Source organism: Thamnophis sirtalis, unplaced genomic scaffold (genome assembly GCF_051295495.1).
Source record: "Thamnophis sirtalis isolate CommonGarterSnake01/CBP01778 unplaced genomic scaffold, rThaSir2_p1.2 scaffold_3, whole genome shotgun sequence".
Lineage (NCBI taxonomy): Eukaryota > Metazoa > Chordata > Lepidosauria > Squamata > Natricidae > Thamnophis > Thamnophis sirtalis.
This window is the reverse complement of record NW_028261383.1, coordinates 149804013-149825769: the sequence shown is the minus strand read 5'-3', so window position 1 is coordinate 149825769 and position 21757 is coordinate 149804013. Positions and strand designations below refer to the sequence as shown.

At 41.3% G+C, this 21757-nt stretch overlaps 1 protein-coding gene across 2 annotated transcripts in view; it reads right to left on the bottom strand.

Moving 5' to 3' along the window:
- ACVR1B (activin A receptor type 1B) overlaps positions 1-21757 on the bottom strand; it is a 46508-nt gene that overhangs the window by 11444 nt on the left and 13307 nt on the right. The window contains exons 1-4 of one of the 2 annotated variants that reach the window (XM_014075984.2): positions 9984-11358; positions 9068-9307; positions 6739-6987; positions 2521-2751 (exon numbers count right to left, since the gene is read on the bottom strand). In XM_014075984.2, the coding sequence (XP_013931459.1) occupies positions 2521-2751; positions 6739-6987; positions 9068-9307; positions 9984-10053 (790 nt within the window). In that variant the 5' untranslated portion in view covers positions 10054-11358. Of the gene's footprint in view, positions 1-2520; positions 2752-6738; positions 6988-9067; positions 9308-9983; positions 11359-21757 lie in introns of those variants that run through there. The other variant, XM_014075983.2, reaches the window with a different exon arrangement.

Below are 21757 nucleotides of genomic sequence, written 5' to 3'. Positions count from 1 at the left end.
GAAAGCAGAGCTGACATCTACAGTAGAATGAGGAGCTGGTGAATGGATCAGTAAAGATAGAACCTGGGATGGTCCTTAAATTCTCTATACCATCAATCCCAAACGATTCCAGCTCTGAGGACTGCTGGCAGCAGGGGAGAGGGGATGGTTTTGTGCGTGTGCGATGGTTGCACAAATGCATCTTCTCAGCTTGCCTGGCGCTTCTGAGGCCTGGGCCCTAACCCTTGGCTCTGGGACATGTACCAGGGGTTAGTGGCTCCCTACAAGAAGATTATAAGACACTTGCTCTGGTGGGTTTTAGAGTCCTGGGAGCTGTAGGAAAGGCACGGGATTTGAACAATTAATTTACTTTGGATTTACAAAAGAGATGTGTTAAACTTCCAGATTTTGATAAACTATTTAAATATCAAGTTTTTTTTAAAAAAAGGGAAGGAATATGATGTTGCCTTATTTGAGCAAGATGTATGTATGTATGTATGTATGTATGTATGTACGTACGTACGTACGTACGTACGTACGTATATTTAATATGTATTTATAGATAGATAAAATATGGGAACAACAAGAAAAAGTGATAAGGTAGTGTGTTAAAAGGAAAGAAATGTGAAACTGGTTTATTTTATTAATAATATATATGTTATTTTCTCATAACTTAATGGATTTTGCTGATTAGGACTAAATGAAAAGGCTTTAAATTTTGTTTATAAATAAGCAATGAGACAGAAGAATAATTTTTGTTGTAGTAAGGTGATGTTACTGAAAACAATTTCAGTAACATCACATTACTACAACAAAAGTTATTACTTGTTTTGATGAAGGGAATATCTCTTTTTATATTTTTTCCTTTTTCTTTATACTTTCCCCCTTTTTCCTTACTTGTATTCATTTTGTGTATATTTATGTAAATTTTAATAAACATTATAACATATCTCAGATGGTCTGTGTACCCAATTTTTGTGTTTAGGTTTGCAACTGTACAATGCAGCAAACTAATCCAGCCCTATATACTTCTCTCCACAGAATAGTGATTGCAGACTGCTTTTGTGTCTATAAAAGGCACATCGTAAAAGCAGAGAATAATGCTTAGGGGATAGAAATATAAAAGCTGATTCTGGGTTTGCCAGTCTTTGCTCCATTAGAAGGCAGTTAAAAACTAATGTGCAGGAATGTTGTCATTTCATACAGCATTAGATTATTGAAGCTTGAAGAGCTTCAAAATAATGTGCTTTTCTGGATACTTTTATAGATGTTAACTGTGCCTCACAGCATACACTTGGATGTAATTAGATTGCCAAGTTATTTTAATATTGTTCAGTCTTGAATTCATCACACAATGAACATTGTAAATAACTGATAACCAAGCAGATATTCAGAGGTGTTTCAAGATAAACTTAACAAATTTGCATGAACTGCAAAAGATCAGATCAATTTCTCAATTTTGGTTTCTGTTTTTTGACAGAATATGTTTCTAGGCAACATATCTAACCCTAACCCTAACCTTAACCCTCAGCCATTTCTTCCTGTTGTCAATATGTATTCCCTCTTGCTCTTAAATCTGACACTTCAATTTTTTTCTTCAATATTTACATCCCCACTTCTTAAAGGTAAAGGTTCTCCTCGCATATATATATGCTAGATGTTCCCGACTCTAGGGTGCGGTGCTCATCTCAGTTTCAAAGCCGAAGAGCCAGAGCTGTCTGAAGAAGTCTCTGTGGGAGCTGTCTGAAGACGTCTCCGTGGTCATGTGGCTGGCATGACTAAATGCCAAAGGTGCATGGAATGCTGTTATCTTCCCATCAAAGGTGGTTCCTATTTTTCTACCTGCATTTTTTATGTGCTTTCGAACTGCTAGGTTGGTAGAAATTGAGACAAGTAACGGGAGCTCACTCCATTACATGGCACTAGGGATTCAAACCACCAACCTGCCAACCTTTCTGATCCACAAGCTCAGCATCTTAGCCACTGAGGCACCACGTCCCCACTTAAGTAAATGTAAATTTTTATTTCTATCCAAGCTCCTCTCCCCCAAAATTGCCTGTCAAAACTCTGTTACTATTTCTAGATAGTAACCTATTAATTGGGTTTTAATTCAAAGCAGCATATAATAGCTATTGCTATATCATTAATATACAATAACTGAATTTAAAATCACATTTAGTTGTGGTTTTGAACACTGCTGTAAACAGTTCAGAGTGAAGCCCATGAACAAGCAAAGGTAACAATTGTGTTTCTGCCTTTTTTAATTTTAAAACTGTTTTGCCATACTCTGCAGATTGGTAAGAAGTATGGATAGGGAAAACATGGAATAAACCAAGAAGCCACAAGCCTCAAAGCATATTCACAGATCATGCTAAGAGACAAGTCTTAATTTCAAAGTGATCTCTTTTGTAGTACATGCTGAATCACATTTAAAAAAAAAGGAAAATTAGATTTAAGTATGAACCTATCATACATTAATATTAGGCTTCAAAGGCAATTGAAGCATTTGTTTGTTTACTGGAGCATCAAAGCAAAAAATACCTTTGTTGTCTGCAGCAATAAATCCCAGAATGTTCTCATGACGCAACATGACTGTTTGATAGATTTCAGCTTCTCTAAACCATGATCGCTCTTCCCGTGATGAGAAAATTTTCACAGCTACATCACCACCACGCCATCGACCACGCCACACTTCCCCAAAGCGACCTTTGCCAATGATTTCCTGGAGGACAATTGTTCGAGCCACAGTACGTTGGACAAACAGTGGTAAGCCTGAAAGCAGAGAATGAAGGATGAAAATAGACACAAAGCAGAAGACAATGACAAGAACAGTAAGCTCCCCATGATTTTATTATCTTTCAAGTACACATACATCTGATATAATTATACCAGATGTCAATGTGACATTCCCCCCCCATGGGAATATTCACACTACTCAGGTAACCCCGAAGACACACATAAATCTCCAAGTGGCCTCAATGACTCTCTAAAAGGATGCAAATGACCCACAAGGAGTATAAATCCTTCCATTCCCTACCATCCAATCAGAGCTGAAGAAGATTCTTGGATGAGAAACAAAACGTCTTAAGAAAAAGAAGAAAGTCCAGTTGACCTTTGAAAAAGCACCCTTGGGAGTTAAAAAATAATTCTAAGATATTTTTGAAATGAATTGGTATCTATGTATGTTAGTTCGAGTGTCTGTTTTTTTTCAGGCACGCCATACCTTCAAACTTGATGTAAGCCCTACCTCTTTATTCAACTCATACCTTTCCCTTTATATTTATTTTTAGACACTAGATGGTGCTATTGACTAGAGTGCACAGATCAACTGGATTTATAAGTAGTACTAGCACTAAGACTTATATACCGCTTCACAATGCTTTATAGTTATCTCTAAGTGGCTTACAGAGCTTCAGCATATTGCTCCCAACTCATTTTATCCACCTCAGAAGGATGGAAGGCTGAGTCAATCTTGAGCGGGTGAGAACTGAACAGAATTAGCCTGCAATACTGCATTCTAACCACTGCGCCACCACAGCTCTTAAAAAATCAGTTTATCACTGACTGGCTCATAAAAAATCACAGCATTTGGACCTGAAGAATTGGAATTCTTTAGGACTATGTTTGAAGAATTTACAATAAAAGTGACACAATCTATAGAAATTACATTTGAGATGCTGGAAAAATATTTGGACAATAAATTGAATAAAATTACTGGCGAAGTTAAACAAGTGAATGACAAAATGGACTTTCTGGAAATAGAATGGGGCCTAGAGATGCTTAGCTGGATAGAAGACTAGATAATATTACGTTAATTAAACATAGAGAGAAAGATTTTTAATACTTAGAGCTATTCCAGAAAGCCCTGATAAAAGTATAAGAAAGGCAGTAGTAAATACAAAACGAAGATGTTCGTTAAAAAAAATGAGTGTACAAGATCAAGAGAAAAACACTGGTTTTAAAATCAAGATGAATGTCAAACATTTGGGGAATACATTGACTAACATGAATTGCATGCTGTTTCAAAATAACAATGGGAAAGTGTGGAATGACATTAAAAAAAAATTGAGATGTGACAAATACAGCTATTCTTGTTGGGTATAATTTCTGTAATTAAGATGAATTTTTACCCAGGATGCTATTTTTGTTTCAGACAATACTGATATTAATATTTATTAAAATGGTAAAAGATTTTCCCTGCCAGTCGGGCCTGATTCTAGGGGACAGTGCTCATCTCCCATTCATAGCCTAAAAGCCAGCATTATCCAAAGATGCTTCTGTGGTCATGTGGCTGCCATGACTATACGCAGAGGCACACAGAACATCTTACTTCCCACCAAATTGGTATCTTTTATCTACGTGTCTACGTGCTTTTGAATGCAAGGTGGGCAGGAGCCGGGGCGAATATCTCCATCATGAGTACTTAGGTCTCAAATTGTCAGCTTTCTGGTTGACAAGCCCAGGGTCTTAACTGCTTGATCACTGCACACTGCACACACACACCCCGCAATCACTTTATCAGGCATGTCAAATTAAGGGTTTGGGATAGATATAACCAAAGAATGACTCCCCTAAAATTCCTCTATTGTTGTACCTCAAGAAGTCTTTTTCAAAACAGAAATGATAGTTACATGAAACTGGTTGACTTATCTAAATTAAATTCAAGAGAAGAATTGATAGAGGACGTTCATACCCGACAGTACTTATGCTTAGTGATAAAAAAAAGTTTAAATAGGATAAAAATTATGATTTTACAAATGAGAAACCTGACTTTGAACTAGATTAATGATGAATGTGCTGTTGCTAAGATGTATAAACTTAATAAAGGTTTATATGGAAGTTGACTACATTAAAGATTGTATGATTACATGGACAAAACAGTTTGGATACAATGCAATGTTTGATCAGTGGGGGAAAATATGTGGAGTCAAGGATTGAAATTACATTGATTGGATGCTGAAAAGAAAAATAAAATCCAGAATTTTTTTTTTCATGTTTAATGTTGGATGTTTGAGTCTTTTTTCTTTTTGTCCACATGTTGTTGTTACTGTTGGATATTTGTTTCTTCCTGTTTCTTATTTTATTTTCATTGATAAAACATACCGGTAATAAATATATACACGAAATTACTTTAAAGTATAATTTGAAAGAGAATTTATAGAAAATAATGTATCACTGGTATTTAAGACTGGATAAATTATCAAAGGTATATAAATATATGTTGGAAATGCAATCAGTGTGAAGGCACTTTTTATTATTTTTATTAGACTTATAAGAAATCTAAGAAATATTGGGATCAGATTATGTACTTAAATTCAGATAATTCTTAAAATAAATATACAATTGAAATAAGACATTTTCTTTTTAGGTTTGATGGACAAACTGAAAGAAAACATAACTTTGGTTTTTATGTAAGATAACAGCAAAACTGTTGCTTGCACAGAGGTGGCAAGGTTTACAAATTCTTACAACAGAAGAACAGACAGTAAAATTAATGGAATTGAAGGAAATGGCAAAATTGACTTTGATCAAAGAGGAGTTTCTAGCTTTGTTTCTCTTTGGAAACCACTTTAGGATTTTTTACTTGAAACTGAAAGAAATAAAATTATTATTTTGGGATTTGATGATTATAACTGTTTATAATTATGGAAGTACAGTGTATTATGGTGAAATTTAGAGTAAAAGGTTACTATATTTTATATTTGTAGCTATATCAAAGAAAGCCAGAAGCTATTCTCTTCTGTGTTTTTTTATATTTTGACCTCCTCTATTCTTAATTTTTCTTGACTCTACCATTATCTATATTAATGCTTGGTTCTTTTGTATTTTCTCATTTATTGAAACGTAATAGTTTTGTAAAAAGAATAATATTGTTATTAATTACTAATATTTCATCTTGTTTGTTAGCATTCTTATCACTAACTTCAGTAGAATCAGTCCTTATTAGAACACTATATATCTCCTTGATTTCAAATACCGTATTTTTCGGAGTATAAGACACACCAAGATTTTGAAGAGGCAAATTAAAAAAAGTTTTTGCTCTCTGCAGACCCCCTCCAAAAACAGCTCATTTTTCGCAAAAATGAACCCATTTCTTTAAAAAAAAAAAGAAAAAAAAGGCATGAATAGTCTTTAGGAGGCTTGTAGAGTGCTCTGGGGGGGGGATGAGCAAAAAACGGCCCGTTTTTGGTGAAAACAGCCCCCCCTTTCCCTTTCCCCAAAAGGGCATGCATAGCCTTTAGGAGGCTTATAGAGTGCTCCTGGGGGCTGGGTGTGTGTGTAATATTTTTGCTCATTTCTGCCCTCCCCAGGCCCCAGGAGCACTCTGAAAGCCTCCCAAAGGCTTTGCACGGCCATTTTGGAGAAGGGGGCGGGGTTTCAGGAGGCAAAATATGCTGTATTCAGTGTATAAAACGCACCCAGATTTTCAGCCTCTTTTTTTGAGGGAAAAAGGTGAATCTTATACTCTGAAAAATACGGTAGTTACCTGTAGCTCTGTATAACTTATTTAAAGGAAGCATGAACTATATGCTTTGGGGACAAATAATTTATTCCGAAGTGTATTTTTAGTTTTTAATACAGCTGCAGTATGTGGCAAACACTCAGTACAAATAAAACATTGGGTAGCCATTTAGGTGGAAGTTGTTCAAAAAACACTAGGAGCCATGGGTATTCTTAGGTTAACAATACAAATTATTTATATATTGAAGTTTATAATAAAATAAAGCTAAACATCTTTGCATAAAAGACACATTATACCTGAGCCAGAGCCAGAAGTAGACAAATCATAGACTAGATCTTGCAGAGTCTTATCCTTGGACAGACACATCTCACAAGATGGATCCTCCATGTCCAATCGCTGACGATTATGGTAGCCACGTGGATGGTGATGGAAGACAAAAACTACTATAATCATAATGATGAACACAAGAAAGACTGGTCCTGCAATGACAGCTACCAGCTCCACAGGCCCCCAGATTGAAGAAGTTTCATTATCCTTCCAATGTCCTGGAGAGGGAAGACAAGAAAGAAAAGCCTCAAATTCAAAACCAGTATATAGCTAAGGATTAAAAAAAAACCAATAGGTCTACATTTAATAGATTTGAAGGCATACAACTGAAAAGTAAGGGTAAACACTTAAAGGCATTAACAGTGGCTTGGAGTCTCAGGGATGTATGTACTTCAACTATAATTAAATCAGAAACATTTATTTTTACTGATTAAAAATAAAAGCTTGTAAATTACACCAAAATCACAAAAAGTGGAAATAGATATTTCTGTTATTCCCCCGTTGCTGTTGCATCAAAAACAAGAAATTGGGATTCATGTTCATAACATGAAATTTCTGCTTAGCATTACATATAAACAACTGCAAACAACAAAGATCAAATAAGCTGAAATAATGTTTTTAATAGTTTAAAAGTTTCTCCCTATCATTTCCCCATATTGCTAATAAACAGAACATTGTCTCAAAATAAGAAAATTGACATTTCTTCTTTCATGGTCCTATATTCCTGTTGAAAGTTAACACTATTATTTGATCACTGAAACTAATTCTTCTCACTGCTTTTATTTAATATATATGAAGATATACCCTCATATAATAAAAGCAATACCTCCCAAAGATTGAGTACCTCTAGTGGGAACATATTTGTCAGTGGAGACTTTTTGATAATATAGCTTATGGAAAGAGAATTAAGCTTACATCACCTTGAGTGTTCAATTCGGAAGACAAAAGACTCCACTATACTTCCAAAGATTATTTCAATAGTATTAAGCATTGCTTTCAATGTTCCATTTCAGCTTCCCTAACTGATTAAGGAATAATTTTGTGAAATGTTTTATTGAGCATACAGTATATTAGTAATTTTTGTTAAAGATTTCCATATATTCTAAATACAGATTATTTTTCTGAAATCACTCATGCAGTCTAACCTCTAGCTAAAAATAAGTATACTGCACTATAATGTATTGCCAGAAGGGGGAGTCAAACCCTTCTCCAACAATATTTCTTTATGGTACTTGAGACTGATAGTATTGCCATAGAACTTAATATTGTAACCTAGCTAACGAATAGGATTTTTAAAAACCTGCCTGTGATTTTATAATATGTTGGAAAGTGACATTTAATTAGAAGTTCAACTGATTATTTCATATGGCTGTACTTTCACCAATTTTTATTAGTTTTGGTACAAAATGATACCATAAACAGATGCAGTAATATACTTTTCCAAATAGTCCCGTAAACATTAAATACAAGTCCAGCTTTTAAAATGCAATCTTCATTAACATAAATCCAGTTCTAATATCTCAGGTTAATTGGATATTTCCTGAGAATCCAGGGATTATTATTATTATTTTTTTAAAAAAAATTGCAGACAAACTCTTATGGAAAAAAATTAAAATACATTTATGTTGTTGATACTTTTTAAAAAATTCAGCTGCTTTACTGTGCTTTTTATCTAAGACACTGTAAACCATCCAAGTCACTTGGGTGAAATGAGTGGTGTAAAAATTTTAAATAATTATATAAAATAATGAATGCCATTTGGGAGTATCCAGGAAGGGAGCTTTTTCTTTTTCATTGACCTATCAACAGGGGGGGATTCTTCGTTCATACCGGTTCAGGTGAACCGGTAGCTCTGACCATCAGCTGGGAGCGAACAGATTCGCTCCAATGATGAAGTGGGCCTGCTTGCACCTGCACTTAGCTCATCTATATCTTCTTAGCTGAGTCGCACTGCAGAATGGATCACTGCGCCTCAGATGTTTTTTCTGCCCAGCAGTAATGGGGAAGGTACTTTTTCTCAAAAGTGTGCACAAATGTGCAGCGCACATGCAAGATAAGCTTCTATTTTTATTTTTTCTTCTTAATTAATTAAATGTATATGCATTCTTTTAACACTCTTAGTGGTCCAGAGCCATGAATTTGAGTTGGAAAGCTATTTAAATTGAATAAATAGATAAATAATAACTAAATAACTACCAGGATATATTGAGGTTGATATAGCTACAGCATAAAAATAATCAGGATTGCTTTACTTGCCTATAAAGACTCACAGAACATTCTCATAATCACTGTACTTACCACTGGGTACCATAAGATCAATTTTGTTGCAGTAGTCAAAGTAGCAACAATGTGTGTTGCGTACAGCTTCTGAACTAAGGCAGAAAAATGGTTTTCCAGCAGGAATCAACTTTACTTCAGGAATACATGTCCGGGTGTGATGCTTCATTCCATTCACATTTGTTATGGAGACCATACAGGCGCCATCTGTTTCGCATGTGGCATTGGCTTGATTGCAGTCAGAGCACAAACATAATAAAGCTGGAGTAAGGAGAAAAATAATTCTGTGTGACAAACTACTTATGAGAAGGATTAATTGGAATTATATTACCTTTGAAATGAATATATATTATTTCAAGGTTTAACTGAGCCATTAGCAGTTTAAAGTAATACAAATGACATTTGCAAAATATTTTTGAACAAAATTAGGTCAATATTATGTGAACAATGTTTTTATTCCACAGGCTTCCTCTCTGTGAGAAGCCTATAGAACAAAATAATTAATGTCTACTTGGTATAGTTCTGGTGTTTAAATGTCCCCATGGAATAACACAAGCCCATTTCTCTTATGCACAGCTGCTTTCTACAGAATGCAGATTCATATTTCAAGGTTATTCTGTCAATTCAGTTTTGAAGGAAATCTGATATTAGAAGTAGGTACTAAATTTCTTTACACTTGATCTACAAAACAAAATATTTTTGAATAACGCAAAGATATTCCATCTATTGCAATGAAGGACCAACACTATTAAAAATCCTATGTTGGACAAAGGCCAGTAATACATTTATTTCAGCACTGTTTCTGCTCCATCTGACTTTTTAAAGATTGAAAGCATCAAGTCTATAGATGCAGTTCTGTTTGTGGCAAGTGAGCTGAATTTTAATAGGAATAATGAAAATCTACTGTAATGAACATGCAAAATAACTTCCACTGAACTTGTCTTGAAAAGAGAAGGTTCAAACATTGGTGTGAATATCAATGACCAATCAGGATTCAAACTGAACATCTGAAATGAAAGATTCAGCAATTAGTCTCTCACCATCTAGAAAAACGTTATCTAAGGCAACCATCAATTCTCTAGAACAAAAATAAATTTCCTTCTTTTAAAAATGATGAATGCTATATGCAGACAAATTAATATATTTTAATAATTAATTTGCAAATACATGAAATATTTAAGCAAAATAAACAAACACAGCAGTATTTTCTTCCCTCTCTCTATTTTACTGGGGCTAAAGAACAAAGAAAAATGCTGTAGATTCAAGCTTGTTTTGTGAAGTGGCAGAAAGAAACAAAGAGCTATCCAATCCTGAAATAATGGAAATTCCAGCCAGTTTTGCCTCTAGCTTTTTCACAACTATCTGTAACTTATACTATGTTTCATGTGACTTTACTTATGTGACAAAGGCTTCCCTTAGAAAGATAAACAAAGTCAGGTCTATTTGGTATTTGGATGAAAGATCACCAGGAAATCTTAGTCCTGTAGGCTATCATGAAAAGTAAAAAAAAAACATCCTGGAAGAAGGCAATGGCAAGGCATTTCCATACTATTGTGGGAGGGGAGGGGGGAAGCTACATACATAACCAGCAGTCAAGATCAGTTCAAGACAGATTTGACTTGATTTACTATAGATTAATTATGTGAGAAAGAATGGTCATTGCAACTGAAAATTTAGCCTGCCCCAGTGGTGGATTTCTAATTTTTTTACCACCGGTTTGCTTGTGCTCGTGAAGCTTCCGCGCATGGGCAGAGCCTCCCGCCACCGCTACTACCGGTTCACCAAATCTGAGCTGAACCGGGAAAAACCCACCTCCGGCCTGTCCTGAATATACTAGGTATTCTAGAATAAACCCTATTCTATCAATGTACTAATATTGATGTTAGCTTATTTTACAGAGCATGACTAAAGATTTATTTGGTTGGGGCCAAATCTGAATGGTTTACTAAAGCACTACTTAAAATACTTAAAAATTCTTACTTTTCTTCTGTCTTCTCAAACACCAGTATTCTCCTATATTTTAGTTTCTTCCAACTGTACTTATATCTTAACTGACCAAATTATGCTTAGTAACCATTTCAAATTGTACACCACAAAACCACTTTGATCCACAGTTTGAGGTTAACAATCATAATTTGCTTGATTAAATGCCTTAGCAAACGGTGGTTAGATAAAAACAGGTTATGAAATTGATGTATTAAAGAGAAAACAAAATGTATCCTATACCACAGTGATGGCTAACCTTTTTATCATCATGTGCTGAGAGCGTGCACGTGCATGCAACGTCACATGCGCATGTGCCCACACCCATAATGCAATGTGTGTGCAACACCACCCTGCATGTGCGCCTCCCCTCCGCACATGCGCCCCCACCCTATTTTGGGCCCAGAAGGCTTCCCTGCCACCTCCTGGGACCAAAAATGGGGGGTGCCATGTTCCCCCTGCCCTCCCTGCACATGTGTCTCCAGCATGCCCCCTGCCCCCCATGTATGTGCGGCAGAGACCCTAAAATCACCTTGCTGGTGGAAGGCACGGCACATGTGCGGTGGAGCTTAGTTGGGGTGACGGCTCACGTGCTGACTGCTCTGTGTGCCACCTGAGGCATGCGTGCTATAGGTTCGCCATCATGGCTATAGTATGTGGTTTAGAGAAGTGAATACAATATCTGAACAGTATGAGAATAATCTTTAAATATTAAAATACAATCTCTATAAAGTTATTTGTAAGCCCCATTATGTTTAGAAGGATTACTGTTTTCTTAATAAATATGCATGTAAATATAACTCAAAATATTTATGTATGGATATTATTATTTACATGTCTCAGAAAATGGTAGCAGTTGGCTAACCTTTTCTGGGTTTGGTAGCTAAGTAAGTTCAGGCTTGATTAATACTTGGATAGGAAACTATCAGGAAATATCAAGGTTGTCAACTAAAATGGAAAGTTTTTAGAAGAAAAATTCAGCAGATGGCATTGACAAACAATTTCCAGACTGTTATTTATAAAATTACATGAACATATCTATGGAAGGATTAGAAGTTAAGCATAATTCAAGGACATTTTTATTATCTATATCTGTACTCCAATTTAACTTCTTCAGACATTAGTAAGTCATAACAGCTATTACAGAGAGCCAGTTTGGACAGTGGTCAAGGTACCAAGCTAGAAACCTGAAAACCATGAGCTCTAGTTGTGCCTTGGTCATGAAGCTGGATAATCTTGGGTCAGTGATTTTCTCAGCCCTGGGAAACAGGCAATGGCAAATCATTTCCGGAAAAACCTTGCCAAGAAAATTGCAGATACTTATCCAGGAGGCAACAATGACTGGAGGGCACCCCAAATAACAAAGAAAAACTCTACAGGTAGTCCTCAACTTACAACAGTTCATTTAGTGACCAAAGTTACAACACTGCAAAAAGTGACTTATGACCATTTTTCACACTTACAACCGTTGCAGTATCTCCATAGTCACATGATCAACATTGAGATGCTTGCAGTGTCCCAGGGTCATGTGATCCCTTTGTGTGACCTTCTGACGAGCAAAGTCAAGGGGAAAGCCACATTCACTTAATAAACATGATACTAAACTTAACAACTGAAGAGATTCACTTAACAACTGTGGCAAGAAAGGTCGTAAAATGGGACAAAATTCACTTAAGTGTTTCACTTAGCAACAAAAATGCTGGGTTGTAAGTCAAGTGCTAGCTGTACAAGCAAAATATCACCAATTATAACTTAAAGTAGGATATTCCTCTTGTTACAAAATCTCATGTAAAGCGAACTAAATTGCAAAAATTGGTACCATTCTCTCTCCCTCATAATACTATTTGTGAGGGAGGAAGAATTGTTAACAAGTTATAGAGAAGAAGAGGAATTTTACAGGAGAATTATAAGAGGGCTGCTTGATCTTTCTATATCCAGTTCTCCCATCTAAATGATATTGCTACTAGATATTGTGATAACTTCCAGCTTTCCTCAAAAACAGAAAATGAATCCGAATGAAATAACACTACTTAATGGCAGGAGAAGAAAAAATTTGCAGAAAATATTAATATGCACAGGAATAATTAATCCCCCCTCTGCCAATCGTTCCATGTCAGGAAAATCAGACTTGGGAACAAATATTTGTCAACACTGCACATAATTTCAGTTCAAATGTTGTGTGATGTCACTTGCTATGTCACTGGAAAACAACTACATTCTGCTTTTTAATCAAACACAAAGCAGCTATCAAATTTCACCTTTACAGCTTTTGAGCAAAAACCATTCCTCTGTCAAGGTACACGGAAAAGGGGGGTTGGTACTTACCTGATACGCCTCTTCTCATAGTGGGGGGAGGAGTATCCAGAATGGGTTGACCTTATCCTCTCATGATTGGATTGAGTCAGATAAGCTCTTTGGGCAACGCCCCCTGGCACCAGGTATTCCCCAGTTTTATTGACGAAGAGCTCTATCCGACTCGTTGCACCATTCACTCCAGACTCTTAATTCAGTTCTTAGCTTTTATTGTCTTCAACATCAATATTTATATAACATCATAAACAATGAACATAACACTTAGTCGTACAAACATAGTCATGGAGGGACTGGATACTCTTCCCCCCACTATGAGAAGAGGCGTATCAGGTAAGTACCAACACCCTTTCTCCATAGTGAGGGGGGAGGAGTATCCAGAATGGGACATACCAAAGCCTGAGACCCCTGAGGCCCCATGTCCCCCACTCAAGCCTGTTGAGGCATGGGCCCCGCCCTGTGAATCGCCTGCAACACCCTGCAGCCAAACGAGGCTTCTGCCGAGGCAAAGGAGTCCAGCTTATAGTTCCTAACAAAGGGAGAGGGGGAAGCCCACATGGCTGCCCTGCAGATTTCGGCCAGGAATGCCTGCGTGGCCCAGGCCATGGATATGGCTGCGCTCCGCGTGGAGTGAGCTGTGATATGATTTGGTGTCTGTAAGCCCTGCAATGGGTATGCAGTGGCAATGCAGGTTCGCAACCACTTGCCTATAGTGGTGGAAGTTACCTTGTTACCGAGGGACCCTGGTTGGAAGGAGACAAACAGAGCTTTGGATTTCCTGTTTGACCTGGTTTTCCTGAGGTAAATCCTCATACCTCTTTATGTCCAGAGTGTGCCACTTCTTCTCCAACGGGTGAGAAGGGTCTGGACAGAAGTTGGGCAAAATCAGTTCCTGGGCTCGATGAACACACCTTGGGGATGAAGAACGAATCCAGTTGTAACACCACCCTGTCTTGGTGGAAGATGCAGAGATCCTCCCTGGTGGACAGCGCTTGCCATTCGGATATCCGCCTGGCGGAGGTGATGGCCACCAGGAACGCCACCTTCAGAGTCAGGAACTTAAGGGAAACGGAACGCCTGTTAGAGCGTCCAATACCCTGTGTAAGTCCCAGGAAGGGTATCTATGTACCGTGGGCGGTTTGAGATTGGAAGCCCCCTTAAGGAATTGCCTGACCATGGGTGGTGCGTCAAACTCTGGTTTCTGCCACACAGAAGAACTGATAAGATGGCTGAAACCTGTCTCTTAATTGTGTTAGGAGCTAACCCTCTATCCAGGCCCACCTGAGGAAGTCCAGAACCTGTGGCACCGTAGCCTGGATAGGATTGTACCCCTGGGAGTTACACCAAGAGTCAAAGGCCTGCCACGTGGAGCCGTAGATGCGCTCTGTGGAGGGTTTGCGGGCAGCCTGGATAGTCCTTATCACCCTGGGGGAAAAGAGGTCTTTCCTCAGGATGCTCTGCTCAATCGCCAAGCAGTCAACTGGAGCCATTGAGGATCTAGGTGCTCCAGCGACCCCAGGTGAGGGATATCCTCTCCTGGGGGATTCTCCAGGGCCTCTCCACAGACAGAGACTGGAGATCTGCAAACCACGGCCTCCGGGGCCAGTGAGGAGCCAACAGAACCACTTCCGCCCACTCCTGAAGGACCTTCTGTATGATCCTGGGGATCAGGGGCAAGGGAGGAAAGGCATACAGAAGACCCCTGGGCCATGGACTTCGCAGAGCGTCTGTCCCTTCCAACCCCCGTGTCTGGTACCTGGAGAAGAACCTCGGGAGCTGGGTGTTGAGGGGTGTGGCAAACAGATCGACCTCCGGGCACCCGAAGCGCTTGGCCACCTCCTTGAAGATCGCCGGCTGCAGCCTCCACTCTGAGTTGTCCACCTCAGCCCGGCTGAGCCAGTCGGCCCTGGTGTTGTCCACCCCCGCTGTGTGTTCTGCCCTCAAAGACCGGAGGTTCCTTTCGGCCCACTGTCCCACACGTTTGGCCTCCTTCATGAGGACCCTTCATCTGTTCCCCTCCTGCCTGTTTATGTGGGCCTTGGTGGCGATATTGTCTGTGAGGACTAATATGTGCTGGCCCCTGACCGAGTTCTGGAAATGTAACAGGGCCAGGCGGACTGCCCTGAGCTCCAACCAGTTTATGTTGTGAGTCCCTTCTGCCTGAGTCCACTGTCCTTGCATCATCTGAGCCAGCAGATGGGCACCCCACCCGCTCACACTGGCATCCGTTGTTACCGATCTAGTGTCCAGAAAGTTTTGCCCTTCGTGATTGCTGGGGACCTCCACCAAGTCAGGGAGCGGGAGACCTCTACCGGGAGAAGTACCTTGGTCTATGAACAGCTCGTGTGCCTTCGCTGGAATGGCAAGAGGAACCATTGGAGATCTCTGGTGTGGAGGCGAGCCCACGGGACGATGCCAATGGCGGAGACCATGGTGCCAGCAGTTTAGAGAGTGGCTAAGGACACCTTGCGCTTCCTGGCTATTGAGGAGGCTAGCTGTCTAAGCTCTATCTGTCTGTCAGGCGATAAAAAACCATGCCTGTCTGGGTGTCTATTCTGGCTCCTAGGTGAATCAGACTAGTAGAGGGGTGGAGGTAACTCTTGGCTAGGTTTAGGTTTCAGGACTGTCATGGTGACGTCTAGATCTGTAGGGCACCCCAAAGGAAGATGCAAAAGCAGGTCATCCAGGTAACATTGGATGCGCACCGGAACCTGTCTCATGTAAGCTGCCAGCACTGCCATTATCTTGGTGAATACCCTCGGGGCCGAAGAAAGCCTGAAGGGGAGGGCCCGGTACTGATAGTGGTGGAATGCTGCTGCCATGCATTGCTGAAATGCCTGCATCATTATCTCCTGAAAGTTGGGGGCCCCTGTGGGAGGTGTCTGGCTGGGGCCTATGCCTCCCTGAGCAGGGGGAATGCCCAAGAGGGGAAGTCCAGTAGGCAAGGCTGCCCCCACAGCAGGAGTGGTAGGGGATTGCCACCCCTGAGTAGTGCCCCAAAGTCCTGAGTTGTCTATAGGGATCCTTGCTGGCAGGGCTGGATTCTCCACTGTGCTTCCACTGGGTAAGGGAGTGCCTGGAGTGTTTCCCCCTTTGCCTGGGTTGGCCTGATGGCTGGCAGCCTTCTTGCAGAGCCTCTCTAAAGTCTTATGCCTCCTCCTCTCGTACTTAGAGGGCTTGGAAAGCTTGTGACCCCCCCCCCATCCTCTGGATCTGCTCTGGGGGAGAGGTGCTTGCATTTACATTTAGCCTTTCCTCCCCCCCCCCCCTCGGGCAGTCTCTGGGGAAGCCACTGACCTGGATGCTTGCTCTTCTGCCCATCTGGTGGGGCTGCAGTCCATGCTTGCAGCTGCCTGGGTTTCTTCTTCCTGGTAGCTGCTGGGCGCCGCCATCTTGGACCACGTGGGTCCTCCTGGCTTCAAAATGGTGCCGCACGGCTGGCAAAAGGGGCGAGAAATTCAAAGGTACTTGCAGAGTGGCTTGTGATGCAGGGAGCTGCCACGCGCCCTCTCAGCTGGATTCTTTTCCTCCTGCCTCTTCTCTGATGCCGCTGTGGCCAGGAAAGGCTTCTTCGGCTTCCTCACAATCCTCTAGCCACGTGGAGGCAACGCGGGCACTCCGGGGCATTTGGGAAGCCCCGGTTCGTCGCTCAACCCCTGAGTGGAACGACGGAGCGCTCCAGCGACTTACAACCCTCCGCAGCTAGGGCTTGCCTCCAGGAGGGCTTGTGCCCTCTCCTCCTGCTGCCCGGCCAAGGTCTTCACTTAGTGTCTTCTGATTTACTCAGTGGCCAGGGCAGCGTGCCGCCCCAGGGGGGCTGGTGGCAGTCCCAATCCTGTAGGAGGAGGCTGTGCACAGTGCAGGGAAGCAAGATTTGACAGGTCTAAATGAATTCTCTTTAAATCCTAGTAAATTGCTGGAGATCCAGAATGTGCAACCTCTCACAATCGGATGAGTCATAAGAAACTGGGGAATACCTGGTGCCAGGGGGCGTTGCCCAAAGAGCTTATCTGACTCAATCCAATCATGAGAAGATAAGGTCAACCCATTCTGGATACTCAACCCCCCTCACTATGGAGAAATCAATCAAGCTAAATCTAAGCAGTAAGGATAAATTTAGTAATGTCAAGGAAAAAGGTGTGTGAACCTAAGAAACATAACATACTTTCTACAATAGTCAGCAGATTCTGTTTCCCAGAAGGAATAAAGAGCATGCACGTACCTGTTGGACAGCTTAATGCAAAAAATTAGATTTATCTAAACAAAGGGGGGAAATGGTTTCCCATTCCTAACAAGAGAATGCTATAAATCAAGAAGATCATAGGATTACATCATATCTCTTCACAATTCATCCTCAATAGTGTTTATTATGGTCTTCTATATACTTTCATGAATTGTAAACACACTATGTGAAAATCTGCAGCTATGAAGTACCAGTTCATTATGGACACTGGTGTGCCTTTTACAATTTGCCTTTATATATACTGAAACAGACACATTCTTATTACTTCAAAACAATAATAAAAAAGAGTCATCACATGATTTGAAGCAATAAACTTGTTTGCCAAGTTAAGTGTTTTTTGGAAAGACAGTTGAAAGGAAATATTCTAGATACTACAAGAAGCAGTGACACGAAGAAACATACTTCTCAATATTACCACTATAGCAAAAGCTTTAGTGTAGCACCAGAGAGCCTTGATAAATCATGGGAACTTTGCAGAAAATTAGTCATCAACACAAGTAATTATTGGCTACGATTAGAATAATCTCATCTTTACACCCCCAACTTCGTTTCCCCCTCATATATCTTTAATATGCTGCAGGAAAGTGACTGCATTATCTGATAGCAAATATATCATTCATTAAATGTGGATTTTTGTGTATATAAGACGATCTACAAACTAAAGGAAAAAGTTAAACATGGCATCCTATAATAGCTTACAAAAATAAACATAAATTAATTCATCAACCTTGCAGTCTGCTACAGGGAGATATCCTTTCTATTTGGGGACTGGGGAAAAAGAAACTGAACAAATAAAATTTAGTGTTCCAAGATGGAGAGATGGTATGTGTTCCAACCACAATAAAGGAGAAATGTTATTTTATTGTGAAAAAGAATCAGACACTCCATTTAAGGTTTGGGCTCTAATGAGTTGTTAAGCTAATGTATTTCTGACAATAAGTCTGTCAAACGTTTATCGAAAATACAAAGAAAATGGATAAAACACAGTAGGCACTTCCCCCAAATTTTTGTTAAGATAAGGAGTATGTTTTTGAGCAGTTTTCCTCTTGTTTGGCCATAAAGTATGCTGACTCTCTATTAACTAAGAAATTAATCTTAGAGTAAGTTTAAGTGGACCATGAAAATCCAGGCTTTATTTCTTCAACCCTTGTTGGAGGAATTCCCTTGTGTGGATGGAATAGCAATAGCAATAGCAGTAGACTTATATACCGCTTCATAGGGCTTTCAGCCCTCTCTAAGAGGTTTACAGAGAGTCAGCATATTGCCCCCAACAATCTGGGTCCTCATTTTACCCACCTCGGAAGGATGGAAGGCTGAGTCAACCCTGAGCCGGTGAGATTTGAACCGCTGAACTGCTGATCTAGCAGTAGCCTGCAGTGCTGCATTTAACCACTGCGCCACCTTGGCTCTAGAGCCAAGAAGAGAGGAACTTCTATGCTGGGCTGGAGAAAACAAAGTGGGGATCCCAAAGACCCAAGTTCTGCTCCTACACCTCACAAGTGTTCTCTTATGCACAGGGAGGGAAGAACAACTCCTGTGCTAGGCTGGAGAAATAAAGCTCAAGTCTCTACAATCCTTGCAAAGATCACAAAAATCTGAGCCTCCTTTCTCCAGCCCAGCCCAGGAGTTCCTTTCCCCTCTGCCCTGCTGAAATTCTCTTTCATACACAGAGGGGAACTTCTATACACAGAGTGGAACTGTCTGGAAGTCAGCTCTTTTCCTCCATCCACTTAATGACTGCAACTGGGAGACCAGAGTTGTGGTTATTGTGTGAAACCATCATGTAGGCATGTCACTGAATGACTGCTTTGATCCACAACCAAGTTGCCGGTTCAAACTAGTAGTAAATGACCATTGACTTACCTGAAGGGTCATTTTCTGGGTGCTACGAAGGAGAGCCCAAGCGTGGGTTAAATACATCCAATCTGCCCAGGACTGAATTGAAACTTTAAGCCACACCCCTGGTGCTGACCATCCTGAGTTTTTTTCCAATGAAGGCGTGGAACTGTTGCTCGCTGAGAAGACCAATAACAAATCCAATTCCAAACAAGGTATAACTATATCCAAAAGGACAGTTCATAAAGTCTGCACTGAACAGTGGAGGCAGACCCCAGGGTGGGGTTGGACTCTCCTTCGCAACACCCAGAAAACGACCCTTCAGGTAAGTCAATGGTAGATGAGGAAACTTTGCGGCCTTGAGATGCAGGTTGAAATGAAACAAAAAGTGATTCAGAATGCTGAACACAGCTGTGCACTTGATGTACTTGTGGAGAGTTCTACAGACATCAAGCATGTGCCATCTTTTCTCCTTAGGGTGTTTGGGATGCGGCCAAAAATCCGGGAGAATGACCTCCTGGGCCCGGTGGAACCAGGACTTGATCTTAGGAATCAATGACGGGTCCAGTCGGAGGGCCACCCTGTCTGGTTGTATCATGCACAAGTCCTCGCGAACCTCTGCCAACTCTGAAGTACGCCGTGCAGAAGTGACGGCAATCAAAAAGGCGGTTTTAAACGTCAAATGCTTAAGGCTGGCAGTATGAAGCGGTTCGAATGGTGGCCCAATCAGGGCCTGTAAGACTACATTGAGGTCCCATGATGGGTATCTGTGGACCCCTGGGGGCCTCAGGTTGGTTGCCCCCCTCAGGAAACTACGGATAGTGGGATCACATCCAAGGGATGAGTGCTCATCTGGGGCAAGTATTGTGGATAATGCAGCCATCTGATGCCTGAGTGTGTTAGGCGCCAGACCCTTGTCTAGTCCATCTTGCAAATAGTCCAATATTTGTGGAACAGTAGCCGAGGTCGCCGTCACACCATGAGATGTACACCAGGTGTCGAATGATCTCCAGGTGGCATCGTAGATCCTGATCGTGGAGGGCCATCTGGATGCTTGAATGATGTGAATGACCTTGGTGGAAAGACTGCCCCTGCTCAGGAGGTCCCTCTCAAGTGCCAGATGGCTAGTTGCAGCCACTGGGGCTCCGGATGTTGAAGCGCTCCCTGGCTGAGAGAGACCTCGTGGTGGGGAATCCGCCAAGGAGGATTGACGGAGAGACTCACCAGGTCGGCGAACCAAGTTTTTCTGGGCCAGAACGGGGTTACGAGCAGGACCTCTGCTCCCTCTGACAGGATCTTCCGGATGACTCTGGGAAGAGGAGGCAATGGCGGAAATGTACACAGCAGACCCGACGACCATGGGCAGTGAAGGGCAAAGGCGGTGGAACAGGTCCGGATGTAGTCGCCACTCCGAGTGGTCAACCGTGGCTCTGCTCAACCAATCCTCCTGGATGTTGTTGATTCCGGATATGTGCTCCGCCTGTATTGAGTGTAGGTGCTGCTCTGCCCACCTTCCCAGGGACTCGGCCTCTGCCATCAGGGACTTGGAACGCGTGCCCCCCTGGCGGTTTATGTGCGCCTTTGTTGTCACATTGTCTGTAAGTACCATCACGTGCATATCTTGGATGTTGTCAAGGAAGTGAACAAGAGCTAACCTCACTGCTCTCAACTCCAGCCAATTGATGCTGTGCGTTGCCTCGGCTGGAGACCACCTGTCCTGCACAATCTGGTTGTGGAGATGGGCTCCCCAGCCATAAAGACTGGCATCTGTTGTGATGGTGAGACGGTCCAGCTCTTTGAAAGGATTGCCTTTCGCTAGGGTGGGAGACTGAGTGAATGACGTACCTTCGGGGAGACACGCACCAATGCCGTGGAGCTGCTTTTGTTGGCCCTCTGGTAAAGTAGAAGAAACCACTGTAGAGGCCGAGAATGAAGGCTCGCCCAAGGCACGATGGACAGGCAGGACATCATTTTCCCTAAGAGCTGGGGCAACTGCACGACCTTGGCGTAAGAGGATTGCTGCACCTGCAGGACCCGTTCCTTGAGACTCGCCACTCTTTCTGGTGACAGGAATACCTGACAGTCCACAGTGTCGATGATGGCGCCTAGATGCTGTAGTCTGGTTGTCGGTTGTAGTTGAAATTTTTCTAAGTTGATGAAGAAGCCCTGGTCTTGCAGAATCCTCATCGTGTAATGCAGGTCTTGCTGGTGCGACAATGACTGGATGAGGATGTCGTCCAGGTAGCAATGAAGTCGCACTGGATGGGATCTAAGAAAGGCCGCCACCGCTGCGAGAATCTTTGTGAATGTTCTGGGGGCCGATGACAGGCTGAACGGCA